Raw genomic sequence first — 20,174 nt, 5'->3', positions numbered from 1 at the left:
TGAGTAAAGTTAACCCTTGAGGGCTAATCGAAATGTAATATATGTGTATCACTTTTATTAAAAGGTAACTGGTTGTAAGTTGGGGGGGTCAGGCAGCATGATTATAGCCATTTGTCAATTCATGCATGGACATGTACTCTCAAACCTGACATTGTTTTGAGCTGAAAATTTCTAAACAGGGGTCAAAGGTATCTCTGCAGCTGCTGCTTACATTTTATAGCAAACTTTCACAAGAGTCTCAAATTAATATTAACAATTACTTTTTCTACCAAATTATTCTGCCCATGTATTCTATATATCTCACTAACAATAATTACACCCAATTTATACTGCACCACTACGGCACTTACAACAGATAACACTAAAAAATAAGCCATTAAAGTATCAAACCCTATACTGTGGGTCATTATTACTTTGAAACAGTACTGCGGATAATAACCAAGTTGATCAGTGGACTGGATTAATCTTACTGATAGAGATAGAATCTGGATTCACCAATTTTCTGCATAAAATTTCAAATCTTATTAAAAAACACCAAAAGCAACTGGAAGAATTACCAGAGTTTTTGTTTATGTATGTAATATATAAAGAAAAGTCCTAAAAATCAAGCAATATTTGGACTATGAGCACCAAGTCGCCGACTAATGAGTAAGCGATTTCTAATCGGCTCCCACTGGATTAGACAAAATCAAGAAAAGAGGGTCCAACACAAACCATTACCAAGTAACAATAATGCCTATTGGGAAAAATGATGATTGGTGAGATTGTATTATTGATGATTCCATACCCAATATAATTGCACAAACAAGCATCTTTTTTCCTATCTACAGAAACACGTACGTAGAGTACAAGGTAGAAATACAAATACGAGAGAAATGGAGGAGGAGAAGAAAAGCACCTTCAAAAGGGCCCACACTCTGTCCTCTCAAAAGACCACAAGACGTGATTTTCATCTTTCTCCACTGCACCAACTCATTCCTTCTCTCACTCACTCCCTCACCCTCTTATTTCTTCCCTAAACTCCATATCCATCACTATATATATATATCTTTCCCCGTAGCATACATAGTAACCGATCAACCATGTCTACCCAGATTCAAAACGTTTCCTCTCACCATGGTTCCTCCTCCTCATCTTTATCGCAACACCCTCCCTCCAATCACCAACCGCTCAGCCGTTATGAGTCACAAAAACGGCGAGACTGGAACACCTTCGGGCAGTACCTGAAGAATCAGAGTCCCCCAGTTGCTCTCTCACAGTGCAACTTCAACCATGTGCTGGATTTCCTTCGTTACCTTGATCAATTCGGAAAGACCAAGGTCCACTTGCACGGTTGCATCTTCTTCGGTCAACCTACCCCTCCTGCACCTTGTGCCTGCCCTCTCAGACAGGCATGGGGCAGTCTCGATGCCCTCATCGGCCGCCTTCGTGCCGCCTATGAAGAGCACGGTGGCTCGCCGGAGACTAATCCCTTTGGAGGCGGAGCTATTCGCGTGTACCTTCGTGAGGTGAAGGAGTGTCAAGCAAAGGCCAGAGGGATCCCATATAAGAAAAAGAAGAAGAAGAGAAACACAATCATTAAGGGGACTCAGAGTGCAAAAGATATTGAGCAACAAGCTTCTTGAGCCAATATATATCTATATATCCATATATGGACGGTAAATTTTTCATATTATATACGACGCACATGATTGTTGATTTATATATATGTTTAATTTTGATTCATGAAAGCCCCAAAACCCTTTAGAATATTGAATTACAAAACTAACTCGCGGCTTGATTACATCCATTAATATGGAACAGGTTATTATAGGGAAATTGGAAGCCTTTACAAAACAAGATAAAAAACTTGGAGTTTGCGTAGATGCTATTTGTAGCTTACAAAACCCTAGAAGCAGAATAAAAACCCTAATATTTCATTGTCGATCGGAAAGGGTTGGCCGAAACATATTTTACTGGCTAAGACAGTAAGAGTAATGATTAGAATAGAAAGAATAGTGTTTCTCTCCTCCTCCTCTCCTTCTTTCTCTCTCCTATCATTCAAAACACTGTTATTGCAGTTTCCTAATTAAATACTCTCAGGTGTTTGCTTTATGCGAAATTTGACCCTTTTGTGATTCTGCGAGATTTCTTGTGCTCCCCATGGATGTGTGAGCTTGATCTATATATCATACGTTGCATGTGATTACATACACAATCTGACGTAGTTAAAGGCTACAAGAGATTAAAGAAATACATATTCATATTTTTATTAATGACAAACAATTCTCCTTCGACACAGAAATTGGTGGTTTAACAGCATAAACTTAATTATTTTTCCACACACATTTATTCAATGTTGGCCATTCTTTTATTAATGGTTATTTGTCTGTGCATGTGAAGAGACAAGTGGCCTTGGACATGCCCTTTTTGTTTGTCTTGTGACTTTCTCTAGATTGTTATATACTACTTAATTGTCTCTTATTAGTGGAAGCTGACTCCAGTACTTTGTCATAGTTATCTAATGATGTCTGTATTTCTTAACAGCGTGATATGATAGAGCTCAAAAAATGCAAAAAGGAATTATTTTCTAAAGCAGAAAAGAATGAAAGAGAAAGTGAAATGGTACATTTGTTTTTATTAAATTAACAAAAAGGAAACAAAAAAGTAGCGTAGATAGATAAATAACTCGATAACCGATCACTTAAACTTATCTGAGGTTTGTGAGGGGAAGGATAATTAATATTCAAGTCCGGTGTTTATGTTCAAGCTTTATATGTGTACATGGATATACCAACAAAGGCTTCAATAATTTGTTGGCCCTACCAGAAATGTCCATTTGTCTCTAAAATAACTCTGACAAAGATCATGTTTATCACAGGGAAAGTAAGTTATTAAGGATTGTGTTAGAAAAAGAGAAAGTAATATTTCACTTTAGGGCTCATTATCCAGAAACAAGAATTATATTTTAATATATATATATATATATATATATATATATATATATATATATATATATATATATATATATATATATATATATATATATATTAAAAGTATAGGATTAATAGTGACTCTCCCTAGATAAGTTTTAGTGTTTTTTTGTAAGATAAAGAAACAGACGTTCATTTACACATGGATATCAATTAATGGAGACACACCTCTTGCTCTAGCTTGGTCATTTTATCAATAATACTATTTTGTTTGCTTCTAAAAGAAATTAATAGGTACATATTGCCTCATTTTTAGTGCTTCTCCTTCTATCGTTTTGAACCATGCTTTCTTACACGAAATTACTTTCGCAGTCCGAGTTTTAGAATTCAATTTTCTAAAATCATAATCAGACCAAATTATAACAAGAAGGTTGAATATTATTCTCTGTTTTCTTTGTTTTCTTCACTGGTCTTTTTTAAATACATACACGTTTATATGTTTTATAGATTGAAAAGTGATTGTAGATTCTTAAATATTTTAGCTAAATATTTGATTAAACATTTGTCAACACATTAGTTGCTTCTTGTCTTCGTGATCATGCTCATTATCATATCGACATCAGATATAAGATTGAAAGTTAGATATTTCTCCACCATAATTTGTTCTTGAGTTCATGCCAAGTAGTCAATAATCCAATGTCCTATAACCTCATCCATATTCCACTGTTTTGTAGATAATAAGCTAGTCCCTTAAGCATATGATCACGGACTCAACTTCTAAAAATATTTTCTTGGAAATGTTCACCCCTTAAATGGATCTTGGTACCTTGAGACATAATTCACTTCACACTCTCTTTATTATGTCGTCCTAAAACAACATTTGGGTGTTTCTAGGATGCAGAAAATGACCAATCATGTCAATGTGGTGCAATATCTTTTAAGATCTCCGAAACGGCGCCCAATTCTGACTTTCTTCCTTTATTTCTTGAAGTTTCTCATCTGGAACTTGTATTAGGCAACTCACAGCTGCATTTCGTGGTCAAAATGTTCCTCAATAAAAGTTTGCTAGCTCATGAATAATTAGAAGTCCAAACAATTGTTTTCATTAGGGATGATGACAAGGATGGAACTTTTAAAAGTTCCATTCTGTTTTAAATTTATATTACTTAAATTGATCGAATTGTTTTAATCTAGTTTAAATTTGGATTTAAATTAGATTAAATTCATATCCATTTAATTGGAATAAAATTGAGGTTATTATGTGTGGTAAACTTAAATTAAATTTTATTTAAATTAATTCATAGTTGCTATTTTTACTAGATAATTAAGACATTTTTAAGATTAAATTATTAATTTTGACAGAGAAATCATGGATTATAACAGCACAGTTGTTTAAATGTTTAATAATTCTAATTGATTTTTTTTCTTTGTATATCAATTTTCTCGTTACTTATATTTTTTAAGCAATTTTTTTTCTTATCATGATCATATAAAAGACGTGTCATATATGCTTATATTATCTGCGCATTTTTAATACGTCTTATTACTTAATAGAATTTTATCATTTCCTCTAATATTATTCTTTAAAAAGAAAGTTGTCTTATAAATAAGACTATTTTTTATATATACTTTTTTTTAATTAGAAAAGGAATATTTATAAATGTAGTATTTAGAGTACTTTAACTTGTATACATTTATGAAATTATAGGTCGTGTTATAGAAGAGGAAACATGTACTTGAACTCTCCTAGTGTATTCTAAGTACTTCTAAAGTCTACCAATACGCACAAAAGTAGGTTGTCAACAAAATACTATCATAAAACACACATTACCCTTTTAGAGTCCATAAAACACAAATTATCCTTTTAGAGTTATTTTATAATGACAACGAAATCTTATCTGCTTATACACTAATGTTGTGTTGATATTATGAACAGATGTTCATCCTTCATGGTCTCAGTTAATCATATTATAGACTTGTTTGATAGAGTTGTTGTTTCCTTACCTTTACAATTGCTAGATATTTCTCTTTTGTGCTATAATTGATAATACTTGACAATGTCTTGATCTTAATCTAAACTAAATACACATTTACATTTTACATATAAAATAAAACACATATAAAAACAAAAACTCAGTCTTGACTAAACTAGATTAACATTGGTTTTTGGACTTTTTAAAAATCCAATCTTAGATCATTTAAAATAAATTTAAATTATTTGGATGGAAGTTATTATGTAGTGAATATATTTGGATTTTTTTAATTTTTATTTTATATATAAATATTATTATGTATTATTATTTTTTTTATATATGACAAAAGAGGAACATTTAGGTATTTAAACTCTTTTACAAAAGCAATCTTACGTACGACAAAGCATAAAAAAAAAGCTAAAAAAATACAAAATTACAACTACATAAAACTTTGGTACAGAGAACCCTACTCCTCCCATATATTATCATTTTAATAAATCCCTACAAAACTTACCTAGTGGAACGTATCAAAACCTATACAATTCATGATTTGAATTAGAAGGTACAATATTTTGTTTCCCATATTGCAGGTTCTATTTCTAAATTCTAAAAAAATTAGGTTTTGCAGTGGTAGCTCCATCTGTTCTACAAATTGTATTTTTGCATTCTGACCTTTTTCTACACCTTTCATCTAAGATTTTGTTCTTCTATTATTTGTTTTCAACTCTTCTTTTCATATGAGAGTCTTGTTACACTCACTCCTATTGCACTAACATAGTATTGTACCCTTTTAGAATGGCACGAAACTGCTACATTATACAATAAAAACACTCTAAACTATAGAGTCTTAGAGAAAAGTTAGAGCATGCAACAGAGAAAAAGAAAACCCCCACTAACGGTGCTAAGTATATCATTTTATCATTTTAACCTACTGTAGATATTTATCAAAAGACACGACAAAATGGTATTGAAACATGCATTCATACCCTGTTATTATTATGCATTTTCAAGGGTCCAGTTTAAGTAAACATGTATGTGTGTGTTTATGCATATGCTCTGCCTTATCATCTTTAAAATCACCTGCACAATATGCTAGGCAGTAGCCATTACAAGTTTCCAAAACTTATTTTCCCTATCCGTTTATTCCACCCCCTAATTTTTTCCTCTCCCAATCTCAATTCATAGCCTTGTATCTAATGTTGGTAGAGAGAACGTTTTCTACATTTTTACTCCTTGTTCTTGTGTTTTTTACTCCTTGTTCTTATGCTTCCCTATGATCAATGTTATGTCATTTTTCTAAGACTATTCATATTATATCAGAGACTTAAAAAAAATAATTACTCGCTGACCACAACCATAAGATTTGTAAGTATGATTTAATGCAAGGATAGATTAGTAAGATGATCAGGGACCTCAAACATGTTATTGGTCAAATCTGGAACATGAAAGTTTTGGATATTTACTACTTCTCGATACTCAAAACTTAATTTGTGCTAAGTAAACGCTTTTACTATATCTATTTTAGTATTCCTAAAAATGATTATTTCTATACATCCATTCTCGTTGGGGTGGATAAAAAACATCTGGTTTTGATACTTTCAACATTTATAGACACATCCCACTTTGAAAAAATAATTTTTTTTTGGTATTGGTGATTTTTCAATCTGGTTGTGTAGAATGAAGAATTGTTGGTTATCATAAGGAGGTCAAGCACTGATGATGGTTATGAGTGAAGGATGGAAAGAGAAAAAACAAATAAGGGTAAATCGAGAAAGACCAGGGAAATGAAAAAAAGAAGAAGAAAAATTAACCATTGATTTAAATTCTCCAAATCTTAACAATTGTGAAAGGCTTACTTATGATGAGAAGAGATATGTCTAACTTTGTCACTGTAGATAAGAAATATTATGTATTAATGAGTTTGATGCAATTGATGCAATTGTGATAAGAAATGGTTGATTTGTTGGTACAATAAAGGAAAAAAGTTTTGTATTTTGTCTACAGTCTTCCCATATTCTCCTTAAGAAAATTACTTTGTTGAGGGTTGAACCACTGTTTCTTTCTTTTTGAAGTCCATAAGTATAACCTTTAGTCTTCAATTGTAAAGTCCTTAGAATTTTGACATGGAAAGTATAGTCAAAAAGACACATTTCTTGTTGTTTAGCTTTCTTTGGGAACTTTAACAAAAATAAGCACTTTAATTAACGTGGTTCAATAAAAGTCTTCTCCCACTAAATGGGATCTTATTCTATATTGCCTTTTTAGACATATATTCAAAGGGACCCAAACATATGTGTATCAATTCCAACACTTATTTAGCTTTCTATCCTATTTCCATTGAAAATGGTTGGAAGTAATGCTTGCTAATACAAATGATTTGATTTTTCTTCAATCGTTCCTACCGAAAACACCTTTGTTTACACTCTTGATCTTCTACTCTTTAACTAATAATTTATTGCTTCCTAAACTTTCCCTAGTTCTAACTATTTTGTTTTTTAGGAGGTTTCCTAGCATCTCTTGTTCATGAATAAAAACATTATTTAACGTCAGTTCTACAAATATAAGTTACTTAAATTTAAAGAGTTATTTATAAATTGAAGAAAGTTCTTTATAAATTAAAGGAACTTGTTTATAATTTGAAGAACTCTGGCTTTACATGACAATCTCTTTAATTTATATATATATATATATATATATATATATATATATATATATATATATATATATATATATTGAATTTTAAACAGATTTTATAAGAAATTTATTATTGAAGATAATTTTAGAAACCAACTCCTACATGTAAAAATTAGTTAAGACACTTACATAAATTCCACAGACAGATTTAAGTTTCATATACATCTTCTTATACATAAAATTTAAGTACAAACTTAAACCAGATAAAAAAACATTTTTATGATTTACTATGTCAATACTTTTATGCTATTTTATACTCTCTTTTTTGTCATAAAATATATTTATATAGATTTATAAACAAATTACTTGAAGAATAATGGAGACTACTTTACTAGTACTCAAACTAAGGTCCAAAAATCTAAAATTAATAAATAAAATCCACATAAAAATCCGAAACTAAAAGAAATCCATGTTCTATGATTCAAGAATTTGAACCTTTTACATCACAAGGTTTTATGTGTCTGCTGTTGTTAAAAATAATAGCCTCCACTTTTGTTGGCGTATGTCTGAGCATGAATTCTGAAGCACCTTGTTTCGTTGTGAAACAAATTGAAGGCTTCTCTCATCTTGTTCACGTGTGTGTGAGCTTGAAGTTTTAGTCCTTTTGTCATTCTAGTATGATTAGAATGCACTGTTAGCATGAGTTCTGACGGCATCTTTCTTTTGTTGTCAGAAATACACAATATTCATATTTTATCTTTTATTAAGTGATTTTAAATATTAATTTAATTTTATAAAATCAATTTATAAAGTAAAACGTGTACTTATATATTAATATGAAACTTGAAAATTAATCATAATATAATAATAATGATACGATAAATTTAATAAATAATAAACATCACTCAATTAGGTTTTGATAGTTTCTCATACATATTAAAAAAAAATTTAAATTTAATTCAATTTTATAAAAAAACTTATGTAAAATTTGTATCAAATTTGTTTTATCTATAATGTATATAGAATTTTCAATAATATTAAATCTTTTGTTTTGATTTGTAATTGACTCACAGAAAATCTATTAAATATGAAATCTCCAAATAATATTAAATTTTTTGTTTTGATTTGTAATTGACTCAAAAAAATCCATTGTGAAATTTTGTTTTGGAACTTGAAACAGCAGTTAGCATAGCATTATGCATGATTCATTAGCCTCTATGACCTTTTCATCTTGGTCTTAGACTCTTTCCCCAAGATTTTACCAGTGATGTTAGAAGGGTTTGATGTTGTTGGAACTTGAAACATGAAACTTGAAACTTGAACTAGCATATGCATAAAAGAAATTACTCATGTGTCGTGTGCATGAATCGTGATACATCCAAAGGCTAATAAAGCTAATGGAAATCGCTACGATTATCAGAGACATGTGGATAACAATAATATTTCAAAATTTGTTTTTGTTGCTTAACCATTTCACTTTGTTTTGACTGTTGTTTGCATGCAGGGCCATACGAAGGAGTTATTGGATAGAGCAGATTTGGCACTTTGAGAAAAGCACGTCCTAAGAAGTATGATCTCTCTTGGATAAAAAATTATTACAGAAAATCGCTGTGATATTAACAGAATAATCATTTTTAGCAATCTTAAATGTGTGTTAGAGATGTACAACCTTGTAACTTTTCTAACATATATGAGATCTCTTCCCCAAAATAGAAACAAAGACAATGACTACCTTCATAGTGTTGCATTAGTTTTTCCATATTCAGCATTACGCAAATATATATTTAGGCATTATATTGAAATAGGTGGAATTCGAACATTTGGACTAGTAGTGTTAGCATGCTGTCTCTTTATCATCCTATGAACTTTCTTGGACTTGGACTACTGAAAACGCGAAATGTAACCTTAAGCAGAGTAGAAAAAGTAATGCTTTGAAACAAAGTGTTAAGTTGAAACTTAGAACACCACAGACAAAAATTTTATAGTATACAATTTTTGTTGGAAAATATTATTGTTAAAAAATTTTAAGACCGTTTTTATAGTATACAATTTTTTTTAAAGTGAAAACATATATATAGTACAGATTTGAAGTCTATATTAAGAATGTATGGTACATTTTATACTAATAAAAATGTAATAAAAATGTAGTTTTTGAGAGAAGTGTCATTCGGGTAGTACTGGGAAACGGTAATTTTCTCGAAATGGTAATTTTCTCGAACGTGAGCATTTCTTGAACCATTTGCTCTATCAAGGGAATGGAATATTTGTGTTCCCGATTGGGTGGCAAACCTTTAGGAACCTCAAAAACATGAATTGTTCTAAGGTAGCCAATCCTAGGAAGGACGATATCAACACCCGTAACAGGTAGCATATAAGCATAACAATGGAGTGACCTTGAATAACTAAGGGGAGGTGGCGAATGGTTCGACTATACCGTTACCCATTTCACCAGAAAAATATTATAGAGCAAATGGTTCAAGAAATGCTCCGTGATAGGCTCATTCATTCAGCCTAGCACAAAAAAACTTCAGCCGGAAGAGGTTTTCTTTAGGTTACACAAACACCAATAACATCTAAGCCAATTATATAAGGGATCGACACCACTTTCTACCCAAAACCTTAAGGCAATGGGTTAATGGGTCTTTCACTTTTATATACTGCTCTACTTTCTCATTTTTATCCAATGTGGGACTTGGACTCACACTTGGGTAAAGGGTATTCAGGTAAGCAAGTTTCATTAAGATGAACGACGGTTGAAAAGAGCTACTCGTGCACTACAGGAAAAACATTTATTACCGGCGGCTTATTACCGAAGGCCTTCTGGCCTTCGGAAAATGTAATTTACCGAAGGCTTTTCCGAAGGCTTGTGTAGTATGACTTTACCGAAGGGCAATGGCCGTCTGTAATGGACAGGAGTCATTACCGAAGGCAAACGACCCTCGGTAAGTGAATGATGTATATGGAATTAGAAAGTGATAGCTTTCCCTCCCCTCATTTCGCGAAAACTCGTTCTTCCCCAATTTTCAGATTGTGTACCCTAACTCCCTCGACGAACTCACTCACTGGCTTGTGCAGACTGCTTTCCACCCTAAGCACAATCGGGATACGCTTCTTCCCTTCTCCTCCATTATAGGTGAAGTGTCCCATTCTCCCATCTCATTTTGTTTTCCTGTTTCTGTTCTCGATTACGCGTTAATGGTGGAAGCTTTTTTGTTCTAGCGTTTTGCAGTGTTCTGAGCTGAGGAAGGTGGTGGGTGGCTGAGTTGAAGGCTACCATTGTGGAGGGAGGATATTGGAGGACGCGGCATAGACGAGGCGGCGTAACCAGGGCAGTGACACTGCGTGAGAAGGTCTTCCAGTACTGCTTCAGAGGCTATTGAAGGGGCTACCGTCGAGGTCAGTTGTTATTTCGATTGATGAACTTTACAAGCTAAGAAGCATTTGTTCTGAGTTTGTTGAATGTATGCTCTGAAGTTTATTGTGCAATATGATTTGTTATAGAAAATATTGTTCAAAGTAGTCATTTTGATTGCTAATGTGTGTTGATTATGAAAACTGATAACAAATACTGGATCAGAGTAAAATGCTACTGGTACACCTAAAAAGCCAATTTCAATAAGCATAACTAGTGAAATACTCAAGATAACATTAAAGCTGAGTCCTGTTTCACAATTTGGTGTGTCTGTCTCTGTTGAAGCATCTGAAGGTTCGTTATAGAGCATGAACCCATCTGGGTAATGAAAAAACAACTGATCCACTTTGATCCCGCCTTCTTCCACCGTTCCACGCGCGTATTCTATGTCCATTTCCTCAAGCTTCTTCTCCACTGCTCCCATGCTTTGACACTGTTTTCATTCATCACAAAAACCAAACAAACCATGTCAGTTTCCTTTTGTTCAGTCATTTTGTCAAACACACTGTAATTAATTTCAAGTAATGGTATGAAACAAATTTCATTTCACACTGAAACCTTGGCTGGAATGATATGTGATTATCTTTTGGATTATTTTATTTCTTTCTTGGAATGTTGCTGGGGTCCTCTACTTGAAGCAACACTCATGCATTACCCAATCAGTTCTGATTCCTTGAGGAGGTCTGCCTCTATAGTACACCTTGGTATCTTTTCCAGTGGACTTCCCGTAGCCTGCAGGAGTTGGAGAATCATGTCCAAGAGCTTCAAGAGCTTGTGCTGCATTACACAAGACATGTTGAAAACCTAGACAAAGGTGGTTTAAGTTGAGCTGAAAGAGTGTTTCTTGTGAGTTCTGCTCAGCTTTGAAGAGTGGCACGAGATGTGAGAGTAAGGGAAGCTATATATAATGAAAAAACTCAGCCCTGTCAGCACAGTCCATAACAATAAATGAAATAAATTTAAGAGTGAGAAAAAGAAAATGAAAAAAATAAGACATCAAACACTGAAGCGGTGAATATAAATGATGATTACCTGCACCTAAAATTAGGGTTGATGTGTCCCTTTCTAGCTAGGGTGAGACAGGAAGGATAATGAGAGTTTGTTTTCTTGGGATTCAAAAAATGAACCCACTATTCCTGCTTGGATATGGACACTCTGCCCTCTTAAATTATGATGTCAGGTTCTGCTGACATTCTTTTCCTATCAAACTGCAAAATATTTTGGTTTCATTTTAAACCGTGAATGCTATTGTTTCATTTTTAGTATCTGTTTTAGTTTCTGTTTTAGTTTCTGTTTTAGTTTTTTTTAGTTTCTGTTATTGATTTGAGTTAAGTTCATATGTATGTGTTTTTGTGATTTGGTTATGAAAATAATTGTATGTTCTTTATGGTGCTATAATGTTGAGATTGATTTCTAAGAGAAGAGTACCGTGTGAATTCCATTGTTAGATATATAGTACCAATTTGATCGTTTGATGTAAAACACAATTTTTTGTGTTAGTGTAAGGATAATTCAATTACAAAATATCATTATATATACATGTAAGTTAAACACTAGACACTGTAACTTGTCACAGTCAAGGACTTTGTTTTCTTATTTGGATTTAGTGAAACTTGACATATGTATTCATAAGTAAAAATGTATGCAACCAGAGGAAGAGAAGTGATAACAACATTGTCTGGTTTCACTAGAGATAGCATTCCTGGACTGAACCCAATAAATCCCTGCACTGCCACTGACCTGGAATATTACAGTGGAAGAGAGAACCAAAGTCATGTGGGTGTGGGGACTGGTAGCAGACCAAAGTGTTTTAGGCTAAACTTGTTTATCAGGGAACGCAAGTTCCAACACCAGTGAACGTTTGTTTGCCTGCTCCTTCCCCAATAGACATTGTGGGCCACTTTTCCTCTTAACTCAAAATTTTTCCATCACTTTGTCTCCATTCACTCATCCTTTTATCATGTCGGAATTTTTCACTTGCACACATTCAGTTTTCCATCTTTTCTTGCTCCTGCTGGATGCTGCATCTCAGCATTTTCGCCAAGTAATCATAAAGGGCAAGTGGCACAATATACGTTCTCCTTCTTTAGTTTGTAATCTGATCAAATTCAACAGTGTTAATTAGTACAGATAGAGTCCCAAACATAGTAAAAATAAACATGGTATTTTCAGACGTGTCTCTATTGCATTAAGTGGCTAGATTTTATGCTTCAAACATGGTACTTTCGTTGATATGTTTTGGTTTTGGTATCTACCTTAATTGCCATATATCAAATTGACACTTTCACAACTAATCAGTTAATTAGGCGTGTAGGAAACACAGATAAGGTGAAAATCGTTTTCAAATTGAAGGAAAGCTTAAAGCCTATACGGAACATGTATGTTCCTAGAGCTATTTATCATAGCATTCAATTGCATTGCCATTTTGGGTTCCTCGTCCTGTAGTGTTATATTTTACTATTTTGAAACAATCATGTAGAATGACACTACCAAATACTGCTATTCTGAGCCGTGTACTTTGTTAATAGAACAGAAGCAGTCTCTATTTAAGACGAGACTGGTACTTAAACACATGCAATTCTCACTTAGAAGGAGGAAATCTGCTAGAAATATCCAAGTTCAAGTTAACTTTATCAACAGCATTGGTGGTAGGAGTTATAGGTTATCTCAAGTAGATTTCACCACTTGGAGGGTTGGTATAGTCAAACACTGACCTGGAATGTCAATTAGATTTCATCAGTTTCCTTGTTTAAATTTTGTAAACCAAGTTGCCCTATTAGCAGTAGCTTATAGTTGTTCAACACCATAGAAACACTTCATCCTCTTGTCTTCCACAGTTTAAATTCAAACATTTTTAATATTCGAAGGACTAACTTTACCAATTTAAAAAATAATACAAAATCTAAAATCAAATCTGTACAACTAAACATGCAGTTTTCTATCAGATTAAAATCTGCTTTTATATCAGATTAAAATCTGTACAACTAAATCAAATCTGCTTTTATATCATCACTCCCTTCACTCATGCCGTCATCCCAAGGTAAGATTAAAATCTCCAATCGTTGAATCAAGAACGACCCTTCTTCCAGAATCACGTTTCTAAGTTCTTCAACAGTTGGTTCGTACACTGGTATGTTGAAGGACTCCAATTTTTCTTCTTCAATCATACCCTGCATTTTTTATATATATATACCTCTTCAATTATAAGCTGTAACCCATAGAGCTAATATTATTCTTAAGAGATACCCTAATAGTAATTAATAAACAAAAAAAACAACTTTTTTTTACCTCCAAGAACATCTCATTGAGTATTATAGTAATTAGTTCCCAACCTGTTATTCTAGGATTTTCCTCATTACCAAGGAACAACAAGACCATTGCTCCTCCAGGCACAAGTTCCTCAGAACGTGATTTCAGAAACAATTTTAAGTCTTGTTGATACTGCTTAAGGTAGGCTTTGTATACCTCAGTATGACCCTTGTTAAGGGATGCTGCATCCTTACACCCCAATAATGGATCCTACAACCAAAATATGAGATAAATACACTCAAGAGTGAGAAATTGAAACAAAAACAAACCTAAGACAAAAATGGTTTTGGTCGACTATAGCATATCATTAAGTTTAGAGGAGAAGAAAGAGTGAACTTATCTAACCTGAGAAAGCCAGTGTAGACTGTTGGAGGAATGAAAAAGGTTTATGGAATTACTGGGAAAGAGCCTTCCGTAGAAGGATCCAGGTGTGGCATTAATAAAGCATGAAGCAAACTTTGAAATGTCTGAACTTTTGAAATAAAAGTATAAAATAGAGTACAGTGACTGCAGATGCAGAATCAAGTCCTTCAAATCAAGTCCTTGGTTGGCAAACAATGTTTGCAGGGTGGTGATGTTGTCAAATGGAGCAGGAATGTTATTTCTGGCTTCCTCCAAGATATAGACTACCCCATCTCTTCAACCTGTCGGAACTTTCCTCCATAATGAGTATTTTTTTGTTATCAAAATCAAAGTGTCAAGATAGAGACTAAGCAGAACTGTTTTGTGCTTATACTTCAGCTTTCTTGATAAAGATTAAGCTCATACTGTGGCTACAATGGTGTCTATGGTGACATCAATGGTTTACTGAATTTATTCTGTCCAGGGCATTCAAACTCAAGAAGGGTCTTTATTCTGTCAATGAAGTCAAAGCCTCTGACTGTGGCAGTGTGACCATATTTCAAGCAAATTTGACACCAATAGCCATAAACTTGGGCTGTTGCTGCAAGAACAATGGTTTACTGAATTTGTCATGATAACTTAATCTTATTCATGACTTGCTAAAGTATTAGAAGTCCATAACCTCATTGTTCTGAGGCCTAGGTAGCATGTGATAGGTTTCTTGGTTTCTTGGTTTCTACTTTCTTGTCCCCTATTCTCGTGCTTAAAAGTAATTTTGCCAATCTTGTCTCTTTCTCATGTATCCAGCTTAGAACTCACCTCTGGACATCTTTGAATTCACTCCTAGAGTGTTATTCACATCTCAATTGTTGTCCTAGAGTCAGATTACATGATTACAATCCAATTTGATTCTTATGCTTGAATTTGGTTGGTGAAAATGGTTAAAGTTGGTGTTAAAGAGCAATTGAAACAGTGATATTTTGATTTAATCATATTTAGCATGTGCTGGCAGCTTGTACAAGTCATATTTCATAAAGAAAAGTTGCTAAAACCATAAAATTATGATTATAAACACTTTTGTGCAAAATGACCATTCAAACCACCAATATTTCAGCATTTTTTGTGGTATAGTTGCAGATTTGTGATATAGAAAGCTTATTTTGATTGCTGCATCAAAGGCATTGCATTTTGAAATCTATTCTACCACATATCTTACGTTCCTTTTGACTCCCTATGTGTTTCATAACTGTTATTTCTTACTTGTATCAATTATTGACATTCTAAGTTCCCAAGCTAATGATATAATTGTTTTAGAGTTAGAATATTTTTCAAATTGATCATGCTTGATTGCTCAGGTTGACTTTTTTTACCCTAAATGTGATCAAACCAAATAAGACAAAACCCACAACCCTCACTCATTCCACCTTCTCTTCCACTTCGAAGAAGAGAAACCCAAAACCCTCACACCCATCACACTCTTTGTAAGAGGTGTAGGAATGTGCCCACATAGGGACCATTTTATAGCTGAAAGGAAAATCACTTTAACCAATCAACTTCCACCAAAGTGAACTAAAGAAAATCACTTCACACCAATTGAATTAAACTAAAATAGCATAAACAAACTTTGAAGAATGAGTTAGGCTAAACTCCACTAACTACACTAAACTACACTAAGTAGAATTAGTCTTAAACTATTCTAAAGTAAAACCTAAAAAAGTGTAGTAATAGGTGAGAAATTGGGAATTCACCTAAAGTAACCGAAGTGTTCAAATTGCCTTCCATGTTCGACTTGAATAGTAATAGGTTTATTACTTATGTCGCATGGAGTGTTGCTGTTTTGACAATGATTTTTTTTTTTGGCTTGTCACAGAACATGGCCTATTTTCTCAACCATCGTGCATGGATGTACGACCGTTGTTATAGCGGAAGGAGAGGTTTGAAGGAATCTTTTGTCATCGGAGTTCAAGAGTTTGTGGAGACGGCTCGACGCAGTCATTATTATGCCATTGATGGAGGGATTCGATGCCCATGCATGAAGTGCGAATGTACAAGGATTTTGAAAGATGAAGAGATTAAAGTTCACCTATACCAAAAAGGGTTCATGCCTAATTACACGGTTTGGACATTTCATGGTGAAGAAAATCCTTCGACCTCCAATAGAGTTCAAAATCGGCTTGCATCAGGTTCGAATACTGTTGTACATACATCTGAGATAGATCAATTTGCCTATATGCAAGAGATGGTCAACAATGCTCTTCATCGACATGACGAACAAGAAGCAAACGGTAGTCATGATGAAGAGTCTCCAAATGAAGCCACTCAGAGGTTTTACAAATTACTGACAGAGGCAAATCTACCTGTATTTGAAGGTTCATCTGAGTCAAAGTTGTCAGTGTCCATCAGACTGTTGGCTGGTAAATCTAATTGGAACGTTCCCAATCAAGCAGTGGATCACTACACAAAATTGATTTTAGATCTGACACCACCAAACAATTCTATTCCGAAGAATTGTTATCAAGCCAAAAGATGTGTTTCAATGTTGGGATTGGAAGCCAAGAAGATTGATTGTTGTGTTAATGGATGTATGTTATTCTATGACAATGATAGTGGCAAAAATGATGCTTGCTTGGTTGAATGCAAGTTTTGTGGCTCTCCTCGATATCATACGATGCATGCAGGACGGAGGCAGAAAAAAGCAATTCCCTTAAAGACAATGTTCTACTTCCCCATTATTCCAAGATTACAAAGAATGTTCACTTCAATGCAAACATCACAACACATGACATGGCATGATGGTAAGAAAACTGAAGGAGTTTTGCGTCATCCTTCTGACGGTGAAGCTTGGAAGCACTTCAATCGTAAACATCCGTCCTTTTCTAGTGAACCGCGTAACGTCAGACTTGGTCTATGCTCTGATGGATTTACGCCGTACATTCAGGCGTCTGCATCACCTTATTCATGTTGGCCCGTCATAGTTACCCCATACAATCTGCCACCTGAGATGTGTATGACAAAGCCTTATATGTTTTTAACGTGTATAATACCAGGTCCATCTAATCCCAAATCAGGGATTGATGTTTATTTGGAGCCTTTGATTGATGATCTGAAAAAGCTATGGAATGGTGTTTGGACGTATGATGTTTCAAGGAAGCAAAATTTCCTTATGAGGGCAGCTTTGATGTGGACTATTAATGACTTTCCAGCCTATGGCATGTTATCTGGTTGGAGCACCCATGGTCGATTAGCTTGTCCGCAATGCATGGAACATACAAAGTCATTCCAATTGACTAATGGTCGAAAAAGTTGTTGGTTTGATTGTCATCGGCGGTTCTTGCCCATTGATCACCCCTTTAGAAGAAACAAAAAGGCATTTCGCAAAGGGCAAGTTGAAACGGATATGCCCCCGCCAAAGTTGAGTGGATCACATGTTTGGAGAAGAGTGAAAGACTATCCAAAAGTCACTGAATTAGGACACAATAGGATAGAAGGGTTTGGAGAATGGCATAATTGGACTAAAAGAAGCATATTTTGGGATCTTCCTTATTGGAAAGACAACTTGCTAAGACATAACCTGGATGTCATGCACATAGAAAAAAATTTCTTTGACAACATCTTCAACACAATAATGAATGTTATTGGTAAGACAAAAGATAATGACAAAGCCAGAAAAGATTTACCTCTGTATTGTGCACGAAAAGACTTAGAGTTGAAGGCGCAAGGTAACGGTCGATTCTTGAAACCAAAGGCAAGCTACGTCATGTCAAAAGATGAGGCAAGAATATTGTGTGGATGGGTCAAAGAGCTTAGAATGCCAGATGGATATTCTTCTAACTTGTCCAGATGTGCCAATGTTCAAAATGGTACTATTCAAGGGTTGAAGAGTCATGATTGTCATGTATTCATGGAGACTTTAATCCCTCTTGCCTTTAGTTGTTTGCCACAGCACGTGATACATCCACTGATAGAAATCAGTAACTTCTTTAAAAATCTGTGCTGCACGACACTACAGGAAAACTGCTTAAGAAAGATGGACGAAAATATTCCAATTATCCTGTGCAAATTAGAAAGAGTATTCCCTCCTGCATTCTTTGATTCAATGGAGCATCTTCCAATCCATCTTTCATATGAAGCTTGGCTTGGGGGACCTGTGCAATACAGGTGGATGTATCCCTTTGAAAGGTTTATGGGAGAATCCAAACGTTCGGTTAAAAATAAAGCTAGAGTAGAAGGCTCAATTTGTGCAGCTTACTTGCACAGAGAGACAACTTATTTTTGTTCACATTATTTCAAAAACTTCTTGTTGTCCCCCACTAATGTCAGAAACGAAATGCAATGGCAAGCTGAACAACGTCAAGGTTCATTATCAGTTTTTCGACAATTAGGCCGTCATGCCGGGAAAGAATTCACTCATTGGTTAAGTGATGCTGAATTAAACTCTGCTCATGTCCATGTCTTAATCAATTGCAGTGAAGTTAAACCGTACCTTGAGTATGTTATCATTCAACTCTTACCTTTGCAATGCTTACATTGTTATACACTAATTCATTTCATTTGTACCAGCTCATTTCTTGTGGCTGAGGAAGTCGTAGAAGGAAATGCTTCTGCTAGAATACACTCAGAGTTTCCCCAATGGTTTAGAAATCAGGTCCATACTTTTTCCTATGTTTTGAGCAAGGTTAATTTGACGCTTGCTTTAAAAATGAATTTGGTATCTTTGTAGGTTTTTAATCAGGCATTGACTCCAACGGTTCAAGAGTTAAGACATCTCTCCAATTGGCCATTGAGATGTGTGAAAGAATGGCACACTTACTTCATCAATGGTTACAAATTCCATACACATGAATGGTCTAAAGGAAAGAAAACAATAAATTGTGGTGTGTACGTCAAGGGCCTTACAGAGGGTTGTTATGATGATTTCTATGGCATCATTCAAAAAATATATGAGCTAGAGTACAACAGCACTACTTCTCCAAACAGAGTTGTACTTTTTTATTGTGAATGGTTTGATCCTTCTAGAGCTGGTACTAGAGTGGATCCTAGGTTTAACATTGTCGAACTCAACTTGAGAAACAAATATAGACCGTTTGATCCTTTCATTCTTCCAACTAATGTCAGACAGGCTTATTACGTGCCATATCCACCATTCCGCAGTATAGACAAGCGTGGTTGGGCTGTAGCAGTACAAACCAAGCCTAGAGGTCGCATTGACTCAAATGAGGTTGAGGAGGATGTTGCCTACCAACTTGACCAAATGTCACAACCACAACAAATTATTGAAGTAGAACCTATAACCGCATTGCGCGACCCTGATGGTGATGGAGATGAATTAGAAGCACCTGCACAAGGTGGTGGTGATGATGATGATGATGATGAAGGAGAAGAAGAAGAAGATGATGATGATGATGATGAAGCAGAAGAAGAAGAAGAAGAAGATGATGATGATGATGAAGATGATGATGATGATGATGATGATGATGATGAAGAAGATGAAGATGAAGATGAAGATCATGATGACGATGATTGAATTTCGACTATCTTAAATATTGTAGCAAATTGAACTATCATTTCAATTGAGTTATGTAAAATACAATA

At 34.3% G+C, this 20,174-nt stretch overlaps 1 protein-coding gene and 1 pseudogene across 3 annotated transcripts; both read left to right on the top strand.

Annotated features, from left to right (window-relative positions):
• Positions 1 to 942: 942 nt before the first annotated feature.
• LOC124820251 (protein LIGHT-DEPENDENT SHORT HYPOCOTYLS 10 pseudogene) lies at positions 943 to 9,338 on the top strand (annotated as a pseudogene). 2 transcript variants are annotated; one of them, XR_015783309.1, is made up of 2 exons: positions 943 to 1,658; positions 1,804 to 2,914. The product of XR_015783309.1 is annotated as a protein LIGHT-DEPENDENT SHORT HYPOCOTYLS 10 pseudogene, transcript variant X2 (transcript). The 2 variants fall into 2 exon arrangements; XR_015783308.1 differs by lacking the exon at positions 1,804 to 2,914 and adding an exon at positions 9,024 to 9,338 and having other exon boundaries at positions 949 to 1,658.
• Positions 9,339 to 16,456: 7,118 nt separating this feature from the next.
• LOC148205653 (uncharacterized) lies at positions 16,457 to 20,106 on the top strand. Its single transcript, XM_088103623.1, has 3 exons — positions 16,457 to 19,070; positions 19,143 to 19,227; positions 19,303 to 20,106. Exons 1-3 carry the CDS (start codon positions 16,486 to 16,488, stop codon positions 20,104 to 20,106), a joined length of 3,474 nt encoding a protein of 1,157 aa, XP_087959749.1. The 5' UTR covers positions 16,457 to 16,485.
• Positions 20,107 to 20,174: the final 68 nt, after the last annotated feature.

This window comes from Vigna umbellata, chromosome 1 (assembly GCF_029865625.1).
Source record: "Vigna umbellata cultivar VRB3 chromosome 1, Vumbellata_1.0, whole genome shotgun sequence".
NCBI classification, from domain to species: domain Eukaryota; kingdom Viridiplantae; phylum Streptophyta; class Magnoliopsida; order Fabales; family Fabaceae; genus Vigna; species Vigna umbellata.
This window is presented reverse-complemented; position numbering and strand designations above follow the sequence as displayed.

Excerpts from the sequence above, each read along its gene's own strand:
- LOC148205653 (XM_088103623.1), top strand. The coding sequence starts at position 16,486 with ATGTACGACCGTTGTTATAGCGGAAGGAGAGGTTTGAAGGAATCTTTT. Across the intron at positions 19,071-19,142 it reads GAAGTTAAACCGTACCTTGA|CTCATTTCTTGTGGCTGAGG; the intron begins GTATGTTATCAT and ends CATTTGTACCAG. Across the intron at positions 19,228-19,302 it reads CCCAATGGTTTAGAAATCAG|GTTTTTAATCAGGCATTGAC; the intron begins GTCCATACTTTT and ends GTATCTTTGTAG.